The sequence below is a fragment of the Asterias rubens genome, chromosome 2, assembly GCF_902459465.1.
Source record: "Asterias rubens chromosome 2, eAstRub1.3, whole genome shotgun sequence".
Lineage (NCBI taxonomy): Eukaryota > Metazoa > Echinodermata > Asteroidea > Forcipulatida > Asteriidae > Asterias > Asterias rubens.
In genome coordinates, this window is record NC_047063.1 from 18,363,718 (window position 1) to 18,377,597 (window position 13,880).

Genomic DNA, 13,880 nt, shown 5'->3' on the forward strand with positions numbered 1-13,880 from the left:
CGGGAATTCAAACATATCGTCGGCAAAAAGAGTCTGGTCCCTAACTACACGCGCCTAGGTACCAGGCCACACAGTGCACTCGTCTCTATATGCACACAGCCAGGGGGCCCTTTTAGGGGCGGGGTTGGTTCCCCTAATTTCGCTGGCCAAACTCCAGAAGCACACCCAGGGACCAGTTAGATTTCACTTCAACTGGCTCTGCTTGCTAGTTTATCGCTGAAGTCCTATGCTAGATATATTTGTATATCTGTAAATTGTAATTTTATTCTTGTTGTCTATTGTTGATATGCCTTTCTTGTATATAATGTAGTCTCCTTTACACAGGGAAGACAAATTTCATGTTTTTTATCATGACAATAAATAATTTTAATCTTTAATCTTTTAGATACATCCCTTCATATTTTGTAAAAATTACTGTGTCCCATGATAATACGGGGAAACACTGGGAACTTGTGAAAAGACAAGCTACATGTACTACTAGACAGTCAGCAAATACTTGTTTAAATTCCTTATTTTCCACCAAAACTATTGAGCCATTTGACAAAAATCATTTAAGAAACAGAACCCCACAATTTAATTTAGGATCCTACCCTAACACAGAAAGAAACAATGCGCCATCAACAACATGTAGTTTTGCAAATCAACATGCGACTATCATATCAGCTTGATTTGTTAGCTTCCTGCACAAGGTGAACACGGCCATAAATATAGCCGACCGATGATTTCATTCTCGCCAATTTTCCATGTAAAGGGCACTTCCATCTAGAAAGTTCATGTGACTTTCTTGAGGAGGGCCCTTGTCCTTGCCAATACCCGAATATAGAATCAACAACTCTGCTGGAAAAAAAAAACACTGGAACACTTCTTCATGAATGAGTACTCAACTTAACTTTCCAATGCCATGACATTTGATATCAATGTTGCTAGTCTGTGGTACTCCAGCACTATTTATGCAAAACAACTGCATCAAATTACACTCAACAAACTGAGTTTTGTACTCATACTTTTTAATCAGCATTTACCATTTTATTGAACAGGAACTGACAGCTGAAAGAATAAAAATAGTGTGGTTACCAAACTTTGTTTATTATTTTAGAAATAATTTGTTTTGAGTTTTGGCGTGTTTTTTTTTACCCCTCTGGGTAGGGCTTACACTTACACTAGACCACACGCAGCAGGTCCGAGGTCAGTGTTTAGCACCGGGTCATTAAAGTTTACGACCAGGCAGGTCCAGCAGTCTGGTGTAGTTTTTTTATTGCAGTGTAATTCCATTCAAATTTCATTTGCATTTTTTATTTTATTAATTTATGGTTATTTTACACTGAATTATTCTTCATTGTTTTTATTGTTTATTGTGTTACTTTTTTTTAAGTTTGATTAATTAAGTTATATAAATATGTATAGTGATTTTTCATTCACTTAAAACTGCATTTCATTGTATTGTAATTTTTCATTGCAATGCAATTTAATTTTAGTTTAAATTTTTGTTTCCTTCATATTTCAATTGCATTTTGATTGCTTTCATGCTAAACTGTACTTCATTGTGTTTTATATTGTTTATTGTATTGCATTTTTCCCCTTTTTCAAGGCCTAGGTCTATTTTCTTTACAGATTTTTTTGTATTTTTGTATTTTTTGTTTTTTTTTGCGTTTTATGTACTTTACTGCAGTACATTTTTACTGTATTTTAATGTAGCTCAATTCATTAGAGTTTAATGGTTTATTTTTAATTAATTTATTTATTTATTTATAAATGTATTCATTTGAACAAACAACTGGTTACGACCACTACATGTACCATTAATACATTGGAAAGATAAAATACTGCCAAAACACATTTAAAAAGTTGGTTTAAAATAAAGCTTCCGGGAAGGGGGGGGGGGGTTAGTAGCATGCACAGTTTACTAACCCGGTGTGCTAGCATGTAAGGCCTGCTCTTTACACGGATCGAATTTAGGGTGGGGGGGGGGGGAGCTCAATTTTTTGACAGAACCAGATTTTTGTGTTCAAGCCAAGAACCCTAAAGACCAGACAAAATGTGATCTTTGTGTATGCAGTCTTTGTGTACGCACTCAGAATTACGGATTTATTTTAAACACATGTCATGACACGGCGAAATGTGCGGAAACAAGGGTGGATTTTCCCGTTATTTTCTTACGACTCCGATGACCGATTGAGCCTAAATTTTCACAGGTTTGTTATTTTATATAAGTTGTGATACATGAAGTATGGGACTTGGACAATACTGTTTACCGAAAGTGTATAATGCCTTTAAAGGGAATCAATGTGTGGTGAAGAGGTTTTCAACTAAGTGGTTTAATCCCAACGAGGCCTGGTTCTTGATAATTTTACCGAGACGAAGTCGAGGTAAATTATCAAGAACCAGGCCTCGGCGGGTTTAAACCACTAGTTGAAAACCGATTCAACACACTTTGATTCCCATTTATACTTTTTCGTTCAAAAACATCAACACTTTTTGGTCAAAAAAAAAATAAAATAAAAAATAAACCTGTTTCAGCCGTTGCTCTCGACCAATAGGAATGAAGAAACTGTCTTATAAGAACAGGTACAAGCTCGCGTGTCACGCCCATGTTTTAAACACTCTTTACTGGTCATAAACAAAGGTTTATACACACCCACGTGATGCGCTCTCCACCAATAGGAATAGCGAAACTGTCTGAGGTATTTATGAATGTGAGTTTAAAATCACTGGCCTCGGGCTTGCAGTCCAAAAGATGTTAATTTTGAGTCCTGCTTTATTTACTTGCAACTCAGCTGATGCCATGAATCGTATTTGATAAAAAATAAAATAAATGAAAGAGTGATGGCCATGCTACGTGTCCTCCCATACATGTACATGTCTTGTGGTCAAAATAAAAGCGACAATAGTAAGGCGTGATGGTGAACATACAGGTAGTCAATGTCTACACTTGCACCACACCCTGTCATGACCCTCATTTTGTCATCTCTCTTCATGCTAGGTGTAAACAATACCAAATCCAGTTGTGCATCCAAGGTTATATCTAATACGATAGATCCCTTTGCAGGACTGATCAAGACAATGTGAGAATAGTTAGGGCAGGAAATATCCCTCGGTGAATATTACGACCCTGCTTTCTGCACATAATACTACAAGGATAAAACTTGTACAATGTACCTGTAACTAAAATACAAAACTGATCATTTTGCAAATTACGAATTCATTGTTAAACATATAATTTAGTATGTTACGTACATGTACATGTACACAACATTGTTTTTGGCAGAGTTTATGTCCTTTATTTTTATAATATTTTTTTAATTACACATGTATAAGAAGCGAACAAAAATATCAGGCTTATTCGTTAATTACGGCAATCAAAATAAAGCAACCTGTGATTTGTGGGGTCTTCAAATAAATTATAAATATTTGTATGACTTTGATTACATGTATACTGTATGTTTCAGACGGAAATATTTCTGTGGAGGATTGGTAGAGGATTAGCTTTCAGATTGAGACATTTTATTTTCCCCGGGTTAATTACAAAACTCTTTTTTTTTTTTTTTCTTCATTTTTTTTTTTGGGGGGGGGGGGCTTTCAATTCAAAAATACAATTTAACTTCCTGCCTGATCCTGATTAATTATCAACACCAATTTTCTGGTAACACTGCTTCATCAAATTATCACACGGTACACAAAAACCGTATCAATGTCTTTAAATAAATTCAGTTGTTTTGATAAAGCTCTGCCCAAACATCTTATAGTATGACAAATATGCAGTAGTTTATTTCCACAGGGTCCCAAGTGAATTACCAGTGAGAATTAATGATTCATTTGGATATTTCTTATTGTTTCTAATAGTTTTTGAATGACACTAACGAGGCCCTGTGGGACAGCCTGAACCTTGGTATGAATGAAACTGTAATGCTAGTATCCTCATACTGGAAAAACTCAACTTTCAAGTAAATTACACAAATATTTTCTTTTCCTCACATTTACACTAGCAAAGTTAATGTAAAAGCACAACTCGCTGTGATTTTGTAGCAGATGACAACCAGGGTTTTCTCCATGCACAAGCTACAGAGTATTGGGCGATGTGCTTCTAAAAGAATGCCCCAGACCACACAGTACAATGGGCTTTTTTAAAACAAAAGATAAACAACAAGTATAGTACTGCCCTATAAATGCATTCCGAGGACCTTGTTTCAATTCAGCATTCTGTGACCAAACTTAACAAATTTGGGTCTGGAATTCCCCCCCCCCACCCCCAGTTTTAAAAAATCTTAGGAAGAACCCCGACAGTACAGCAGTGTTGACGTGTTATGTACAATATGTCCCTTTGATTCCATGTACGTCTATTTTTGCCAAGTACAAATGTATCATTCTTTTTGGTTAAGTGCTGGTTGATTGTTTTTTTTTTTGATTGTTTGTAATACTAGCTCATTTATACCTATTGTGTGTTTTAACTGTTTAACCTTTCAGCTCTCTTTTAAGGATTTGGGTACCTTTTTCAAAATGTCCATAGATTTACAATACACTTACAGGGTTTGAAGATAATGATAGTGGAAAGCTTCCCTTCAAATATTACTTACTGAGGTGCTGTTTTTATGGAGAAATGAGCAAAAAAATGTCATGAAAATATGTTTGTAAATGATTAAAATAATTTTTGTCTCATGAGACGAAAATTATTTTTATGACATTGTTTTACCCATTTCCCAAAAACTACAGCACCTCAGCACGTAATATTTTCAGGGAAGCTTTCTACTATCATTATCTTTCAACTGTGTAAGTTTAGCGTAAATCTGTGGACATTGTGTTTTTTGTCCAACAAAAGTTACATAGACCCTTTAAAGACATTTTTATACAGTACATGTTCTAGTGCAACTCAACCATATCGTTGTCATACATCCTTTGTAATGTTTTTATGAAATAAACCAATAAATACAGCTTTGATGTACAAATGTATTATGTATGCATATTACAAATGGCAGTTTCAATTTGTATTCACTACCGCTTAAAGCAGCTGATTGCTCATAAACAAATTTTGTGGTTAATATTAATGTTGTAGTCTACTCCAAAATATTTATTAAAAGAACATTGTTCACAGAAGTTCTGAAATGTAATGTAGGTTTCCTCCAATCAAAATTATTTCAAATTGTATCTCCCAAGGAATTACATCAAAACAGCAACAACAAACAAATACAAGATAAATAAAAACAAAAATCACAAATATTATTTTTTTTATAACAAAAAAAAAAATAATTTACTGCATGTGGACACAGTGACAACATCTAATAGAATCACCATCAGAAGTAACGTAAAAGCAAACAGAAACGGTTTCCTTCTGCTACAAATACCTCCTGGAGTTTGACGATTGACAAACAATGTTCGAAGGGATTCGGCTGTTAGCGACAGAAAAATGTGTGTCAACAAATGGGCAGAGTTAGTGTACAAGACGTGTACTGTACAGACCCCTCGCATTATTTTAACAAGTCATGGCGGATATTGCTAAAAGCATTTCTATCCATAGTCTTCATACAGTACATATTATGCCATTCATATTAAGAGTACACAAGACGCTGGACTTATTCAAAGTAGTGGGTGGGGCAGGCAGGCCAGACAAGGGCACCAAGTCATGGCGGATATTGCTAAAAGCATTTCTATCCATAGTCTTCATACAGTACATATTATGCCATTCATATTAAGAGTACACAAGACGCTGGACTTATTCAAAGTTGTGGGTGGGGCATGCATGCCAGACAAGGGCACCAAGGCATTTTCTCTTTGGTAAAGGGCACCCTATGAGGGCACAAAGGCATTGACCAGTGGGCATGAATTTCAAGCACTGGGTAGGGAGGTTTTGTCTGTATACAATGTACGTTGTATACGTTAGGCCTATTGTGCCCTTTTCAGTTTCCATGGCCTATGATGATGATGTACAATACTTGCACAGTGTTTGCACAGATTATTTTATAGCCCCAGTTCACTGATAGAATAATACAGTAATAAAGTTGCCTTCAATATTTTCTTAACCTAAATTAAAAAGCAATTTTCCTATAATAAAAAAAGAGATGCATACTGGGTGACTTTGTGTAGCTGTTATTGAACCTTGAACACAGCTGATAAAACCTGACCATTCAAGTGTAGACTAAACAATTCTAACCAGTATTGGAATACAATCCTGTCATTATAATACAGTCTTCATGTTATTTTATTATTATTATTATTATTATTTTTTTCGCCATAACAGTACAAAACAAAATACTTTGACAACATTATACCCCAAGATGGGCAAGGGACAACAAAAGCAAATACATACTATGATCCGTAGATCTGTTGCCCCACATCTGTGACTGTATTGTAAAAAAAAAAGTGAAAACATGATGGGTTTTTCTCTAACTTTATTGTATGGTTAAATGATCCTCATTTTCATTTCCCAAAGAGCACTTCAATTGGAAAAGTATAGGATGGGAAACTTTTAAAAGGGCACCAAGGCCAAGACATGGGGCAACAGAGGCCATGGCATCATCCGCTCTGTGGCCTCTGTAACTCCAGGCCTGAATGGCTTAAAGGGTCAATTTGACTGATTTTTTGTGAATTGCTGAAGATATTTTACACACAGCCCAAAGTACAAGAAGATAACAAAACACAGCAGCCAATCAGAATGTTTTTTCGCTTATCAAAATGACCAACAACAAACATGAACAAGGCAGGCTGTTTTATTATTGAAACCACAGTATTCTGAGTCATTCTTTACAATTCTAAATACTACTTTATAAATAGAAACCCCAGTTCAATAGACTGCAGAGTGTAGCGATCATTTCTCCCTCCATGGTGCCATCAAGTTACTGTTGTACATAACATTGCATAATTACCCGCTATTCAAGGACCGTGTAATACTGTAACGGTAGTTATCGATCCATGCTTTTGACTTCCATAATGATATTCATAGATTAATGTAGCATGGCAACTGTAAAAGTGTAATGATATGCAATCGAGTATTTGACTTTTTACATGAATGCAGACTTACTAGGGCACATTCTTTAAAGGGCAAGTTGTTCACAAGCCAAATCCAAATTTGCTGCCACAGCTATACTGCTACAACTTTGTATCCGTACCACCATGCAATGAGGTAACATTTAAGGATACAGCCTTAATGAGTTAGGGGCATCTCTATCTGTCTATGACAAGGGAAATCAAACGCTGTACTGATCAAACTTTTCAAGGGAATTAAGGCATTGACTAGGAAAATTTACATCAAGGCATTGACCTTGGACATAAGGCATGTTAGGGACATCAAGGCAATAATAGAAAAAATGAGGGGATGAGGCACTGACTTGGACCGTTAGGGGCATCGAAGCTACAGTTGTACTGTACCTCATAGACTGAAATTTTACACGCATTACAGAAAAACGAGACATGAATGACTTTGTTTCCCTGGAAGTAAAGCTTGGCGCCTTCCGCCTACAATTCTCCTAAGACCATTCTCTACAATGTACAAGTCCAGACAAGTATATTTCGTTGTTCAACCATCCTGTTTATCAACCCATCCATACTTAGGACTTTCACAAAATGGACTTGGGGTGGATTTCACAAACAGTTAAGACTACTCTTATCTCGAGTTACTCGTCCAAACTTAGGACTAGCCTTACATGTAACTTTTTAATTTCTCTTAGTTCTAGTCCAAAGTTAGGACAAGTCCGAACTCTTTGTGAAACAGACCCAGTGGCCTTAAAAGCACAAAATGAATTTAAAGCCATTGTACACTTTCGGAACAGTGAAAAAAAAAAGTTCACAGATTTACAAATAACTTACAGGGTTTACAGAAGGTAATGGTAAAAGACTTCTCTTGAAATATTATTCCATGAAGTGCTTTACTTTTTGAGAAAACATTAAAACAATTATCAATTCTCGACATCGAGAATTACGGATTTATAGTAAACACATGTCATGACACGGCGAAATGTGTGGAAACAAGGGTGGGTTTTCCCGTTATTTTCTCCCGACTCCAATGACCGATTGAGCCTAAGTTTTCACAGGTTTGTTATTTTATATATTAGTTGTGATACACGAAGTGTGGGCCTTGGACAATACTGTTTACCGAAAGTGTCCAATGGCTTTAACATGTGTACATGTATGTTCATGACCAGTGACTCATCTTTACAGTTAGTTTAAACAGAAGATAGACACCACTTGTTTAAATCTGTGTTAAACGTGTAAGTTCAAGAGATTATGATAAATACATCAGTCAGAGGTTGTGTTTTAAAGTTTGCACGTAGTGCTAAAAGTTTGCTTTCACAAGTTCCACCAGCCACTAGGGTAGTATCATCATTGCTGTTTCCTGCCAAGGAGGAAATCATTGGGTTGCTAAATATCCTGAATGGTTCCTGTTTGACTACATGATAAGCAATTTGACAACCACTGGGGTACTCGGGAGGGTTGTTGCTCCCACATGTGCTTGTCAGTAGAAATTTATATTGCAAGAGTGTACAAATGCCAACAAGTGTGTTGTTAATACTAGGTGTATGGAGTTGATTTGAAAGCCTACACATGGAAAGTTAAATTCAACAGTGGTCTGGCCCAATTTCATGGAGCCCTTTTAACATGTTTTAAAAGCAGAAAATATTGCTACAAACTCAGTAACTGTTGTACATAGTGAATTGTAATGTACATTGTACAGCCAGCACTCTGTATTTGGTGTACATACCACAAAACCAAGTGTGTTGGCAAAACAAAATTCTGTGAAACTAAACAACAACATTGAGTAAAGGATTTACCTGTGATTTAGTCAGTGATTTGCATCATGGACCAACAACAACATTCATTATTTTTATCTTGAACTTTGATGAAATGCGTGTGATATACATTGACCGAGAAATGAAAAGCTGTATGCATTCACTCTCTTTGTTGATTTGTACAAACTGCACCTGCACCTACACAGTTACAGTACTTCAAAGCTAAACACTAGCAGGCTATTTATGCATAGCATTATTGTTGAGCTGTGAAGTCAAGTGTATTACATGAACAGTACAGAAAATTGTGACCGTCATATAGTACAAATCTGTGTTCATTAAAGCTATTACAGTCCACAATACTAAATACCAAACTTGTGCACTTGGACACAAAATACCAACAAAGTGCAGTGACTAAGCACATGTTACAATGTACAGTGTACAAAAACTATATTCATTTGTTTGGTTTTGCTAATTGAACCTAAAGTATATATTTTTGAATTTCTTTCTGAAAGAGTAAAACAAAATCTTTTAAAGTACAGTTTAAATTTGAATTTTATTGATTGAAGTTCAAGCTTTGTGAATTAATTGAATTCATTTTCTCCGATGAGTATAAAAATGGTTTGCCTTTGTGAGTGTACTTTGTACAGTGTGAGTGTGTAAAGTGTAATGTGCACTAGATGTTTTCTGGTTGAACTTGATCTCTAAATTTCAAGCCAGGTCAGTTTAGGAAGCATTTCCAGTTTAAGAGCGCAAACATGACACTTTGTTCACCTGTCAAAAATTTATGATAAATTGATCCCCAATTGGCCTCCTCTCTCTCTCTCCAAACCAAAATATCCACCTGGGGTTGTCCTGTGTGCAAAGGAATGATAGCCTCACAAAAGATTGTTGACTTAACCAGTCAGATAGGCTTTCATAAGAATAGTTCATGTAAACATGGAGGGAGTATGTAGGTTTGGTCTTGTTGTGTGATGAAGCTTACTCTAGGGGAATCAAACTCTTGGTGTTAGGCACAATATTATATTCACAATTTTAAATACTGATCATTTGATAGTGATAGAGCATGGGGTGTTTGTGGGGGATCCAAAGTATACTGTCCACAAAATAACGCAGCATTCGGTATATTTTACTGGGAACCTTGTCCAATAGGGCTACAAGAAAAATGTAATTCTTTTTTTTGAAACATGAACACCTTGCAGGCCCCTACTATCAGGGTTATAACAACGGCTAGCACTGAACTTGTCGTTCTATTCTAATAAGGAACTCATGTTGGTTTACCATGAGTTCCTAAATAAGTTCACTGTACATCGTACAAAAAAACTAAGTCAAATTTTCCCCAGAACAATGCATTATTGCTCATCAGGAAAAGCTGTTCACTTTCAACCTACCTGGTTTGACTGTCTTCACATGGAGCGGGCCTTTGCCAATGTGCACCTGAAGAGCTTCAATATCCCAGAGTGTAAACCCTGGCAGCTTGTGCCCATTCAACTCAACCACAATATCATCAGTGTGCAGCTTTCCGGAGCGCAGCAGGATTCTGTCGCTGCGGATATCCGCGACGAAGGGGAACAGCCCGTTCTCCGCCCCGCCCCTGATGGTGAAGTTTGAGCTGCCATCCTCTGTTGGGGACACCACGGTCTCATGGACATATTGGCTCCAATGTTTGGGCGGTTTGGTACCCTTTTTGTTATCCTTCGTCATTGCGAGTGACCGAGTGTTACCTAATTATGATGACTCTACTGGTTGTTCTCTATCCCCCATTTGATGAGCATCACTACTGTCAGTATTCCGTTACCTTTCTTGTCTGTGCACGTATCACGTTTCAATCCATCAACTGTGATTTACTGCAATGCTTCTGCGTATAGATGAGCCTAAAACAAAAGGATTCAGGAGACTACATTGTTAATGTTGGCTATCAGATAGAAAAGATGCACTTAGCCTAATGGATCAACCCCATTTACATCAATCATAGTAATATGATTTCTTCTTTCACTAATATATTGAAGGTTACAAATATCCTTACTTATTTTGAAGAGTGGTTTTCTTATTTGTCCACCACTGTATAAAGACACTTACATTTAAAATATTTGTTTAGCTCCCTGAGGTGTTTGTAACTGTCAAACCAGTTCTCGAGGCGAAGTCAAGGGCAAGGGAACTTATTAGTCAAATTTCAAGTTCCAATACCGGTGGAGAGCTATTGACTGTCATGCTTTCCACCCGACATAAACCATGTTATGTTTGTTTAACTCTATCTCATACTTCTCTAGTTCAGCATAATTGAGGTCAGGAAAATGCTGATTGACATTTACGTGTGCTGCTACTTTTAGCCTAATGTAGGGTAAGAAATTGGTCCATTACTTAAAAATGTAGCTCTGCGCACCTTGCAGGAACAAAATTACTCAGCACTTTGAGATGCCCATCAGGTGTGATTAAAGGGTATATATAATATGGACTTTTTCCTAACAAAAAACACAATGTCCACAGATTTACATTAAACTTAAACAGTTTGAAGATTATGATAGTAGAAAGCTTCCCTTGAAATTTTACTTACTGACGTGCTGTAGTTTTTGAGAAATGAGTAAAAGTAATAATTTTCGTCTCAGTTTTAGCATGTAAAAGCGTATTAACCAGTTATGCTATGGTTTTGGTATGATATCATAAATGGTTAAGGGGATTTTACATGCTAAAATAATTTTGGTCTCATGAGACCAAAATTATTTTGTGACTTGTTTTACTCATTTCTCAAAAACTACACAACCTTAGTTAGTAATAATTGAAGGGAAGCTTTCCACTATCATTATCTTCAAACCCTGTAAGTTTAATGCAAGTCTGTGGACAAATCTGTTTTGAAAAAGTACCCGAATCCTTTAAAGGGCTAATTAAAGAACTCATTATGGAAAAGTTTCCGTATGGCACCACCACTTTTTCATTCAATATGAAATAATATAGAATCTAATTTACCTCAATGAGATATCCTGTTTTTCTAAAAGATGAGTGAAAAAGTGGTGGCGCCATACGGAAAGTTATCCCTTTAATAATTATGTGATGGTGAATGGATCAGTGAGAAGCCAGTTCTCAATCATGAATATTTATGAGGTATTAATTATACAGGATATTCTGCAACTTAGGCTATAAAAAAACATAACAAAAATTTGTTGATGTTGTAAAAACTTTAATTTCTGCTTTTTAAAAGCTTCCCTTCATAATATTTTTTATCAGTGGGAATAACAGAAGACCTTCCGCATCCTGCCACCACTTTTTCACTATTTTTTTACAAAAAGGAATAGGCCTACCTCATTTTTTTAATATAATAAGTAAGACACTATTTATTATTTAAATAAATTTAATTTCATAATGAATGAAAAAGTGGTGGCCGGATAAGGATACTTTTTCCTAACGTTTTATTAGTAAAATAGCAAAATTACAATAAAGATCAACTCCAAGTGTCAACTCCAACTCCAAGTGTTTAGAATGTCTGTCATGATTTTGGAAAGTGGAAAAAAAGGACGAATCTGATCACGAGTCTGGCAAAAACTGGTCAAAACTGCTAGTTACACCGATAATATCAGTCTTGTGTTGTTCAATGGAGGGTTACGATTATCGCAACTAAATGCCTGTGGCCACAAATTACATACCTTCTACATTAATAAAAAACTGGCCACCCTACCATGCCTACTTGAAATGAACGAGATCAAATTACAATGATTCATTCAATGAATTGCATATGAATTTGTTGATTATGAGCAGCCCGGCCAGACCAGAGGATCTGCACAAAAACACAGACACTAGACAGAGCAGACAGAGTCCCAGTCACAGCAGTCTCACCACCTCATCACTGTCACATTCACAATACTTCATGTACTTACATAAATCATAGTTGGCGAATTTAACCTGATTCACGTTAACTTCTTGAAAGCCGAGTAATATATGGGTAATATATCCACAGAATCTTAACCCCTGAACTAAAGTTTGTAATCAACACACACAGCACAGCAGGCTGGACACCTCGGTTGTCAGGTTTGTGTACGTCCGTACCGTACGCTTGATCATGTGAAGCTTATTTTGTTTGTACACATTTCACTAAATCGTTCACACACCACACAAGAATTTCATCATTGTTCCACGGTTCCAGACCTCATACTTTCTACATGACAAGTTCGCAGTATTAACACATCTTTACACTTACCTGTCATATTACAATTAGTTCATTTCAGCTGTTTTCTAATGAGTCATTCACAGTCAGAGTAGGGTGTTTCTCGTTTAAAAATATTCCGTTTAAAAACATACACAGCTTAAAAAATACTGATCGATTGACCATCGCTGGTTCCGATAATATTACTCCTAATTCGCTATCAATACCACAATGGTAATTCCGGGTACCAAGGATCATGGCAGTGGTTTATGATGGTACTCTGCGTGTAGGCTATGAGTTCGAAACGACGTATCAGGTTACCAGTTTTCAAACGAGCGTGTGTGTGTGGGTGTTAAAATAAAAGGAAAGACTAAGCTAGTCTAATTATAAAGAGGCGAGGAGGGGCATTATCACTAGGCCCCAAAAGGGGGTACAAAGGGAAAACAATCGTTTGATATGCAAATTAATTTTAAGAAGACATCTCACCTAAAAAGTTACACGACATTGCGAGTGTTTCTTACTCCATGTATATTGTGGTGTAAACAAGTTGTTCATAATAATCTGATATAAAACCCAATACCCTCGGCACCTCTTCTTCTTCTTCTTTCCGGGGAATCCCGGATCAGATTTTATCCGCCGGCCGCCGCCCGCCGGCAGCACACAGCTAGGTGGCCTATTGAATTCGGCAAGTGTGTTGTTGGAATTGTATATGCCAAGTTTTATTGCCCGGAGTAAGCGGCAACTTTTTTGAAATAACGGAAACGGGTAATTTTTCCTTCGCAGGGCCGGAGGAGGGCCAAGAGAGGGTGTCCTATATGAATCTGTCCGCCTCTTCTGTAGACTGGGCCCCTGTTCATCAAGAGCCTTGAAGTCTAGTCCCCATTTTGTAGAATAGCGTGGGTTGAAGGAGGATCAAAAGAGGGCGCTTATGGGGAACAAGCGGCCGGGGAGCAATTTTTTTTTCCCAAACGACACTTGCAATGATTTGGTAAAAAAAGCACGCCAATTTCATCGTAATATTGACGGCAAGAGCC

General features: G+C 36.8%; 1 protein-coding gene across 1 annotated transcript in view; it reads right to left on the bottom strand.

Moving 5' to 3' along the window:
- Positions 1-12,999, bottom strand: part of LOC117304051 (membrane-associated guanylate kinase, WW and PDZ domain-containing protein 1-like) — a 77,418-nt gene extending 64,419 nt beyond the window's left edge. Inside the window, exons 1-2 of the mRNA XM_033788537.1 lie at positions 12,901-12,999; positions 10,103-10,585 (exon numbers count right to left, since the gene is read on the bottom strand). Of these exons, the coding sequence (XP_033644428.1) occupies positions 10,103-10,415 (313 nt within the window). The 5' untranslated portion in view covers positions 10,416-10,585; positions 12,901-12,999. The remainder of the gene's footprint in view (positions 1-10,102; positions 10,586-12,900) is intronic.
- Positions 13,000-13,880: the final 881 nt, after the last annotated feature.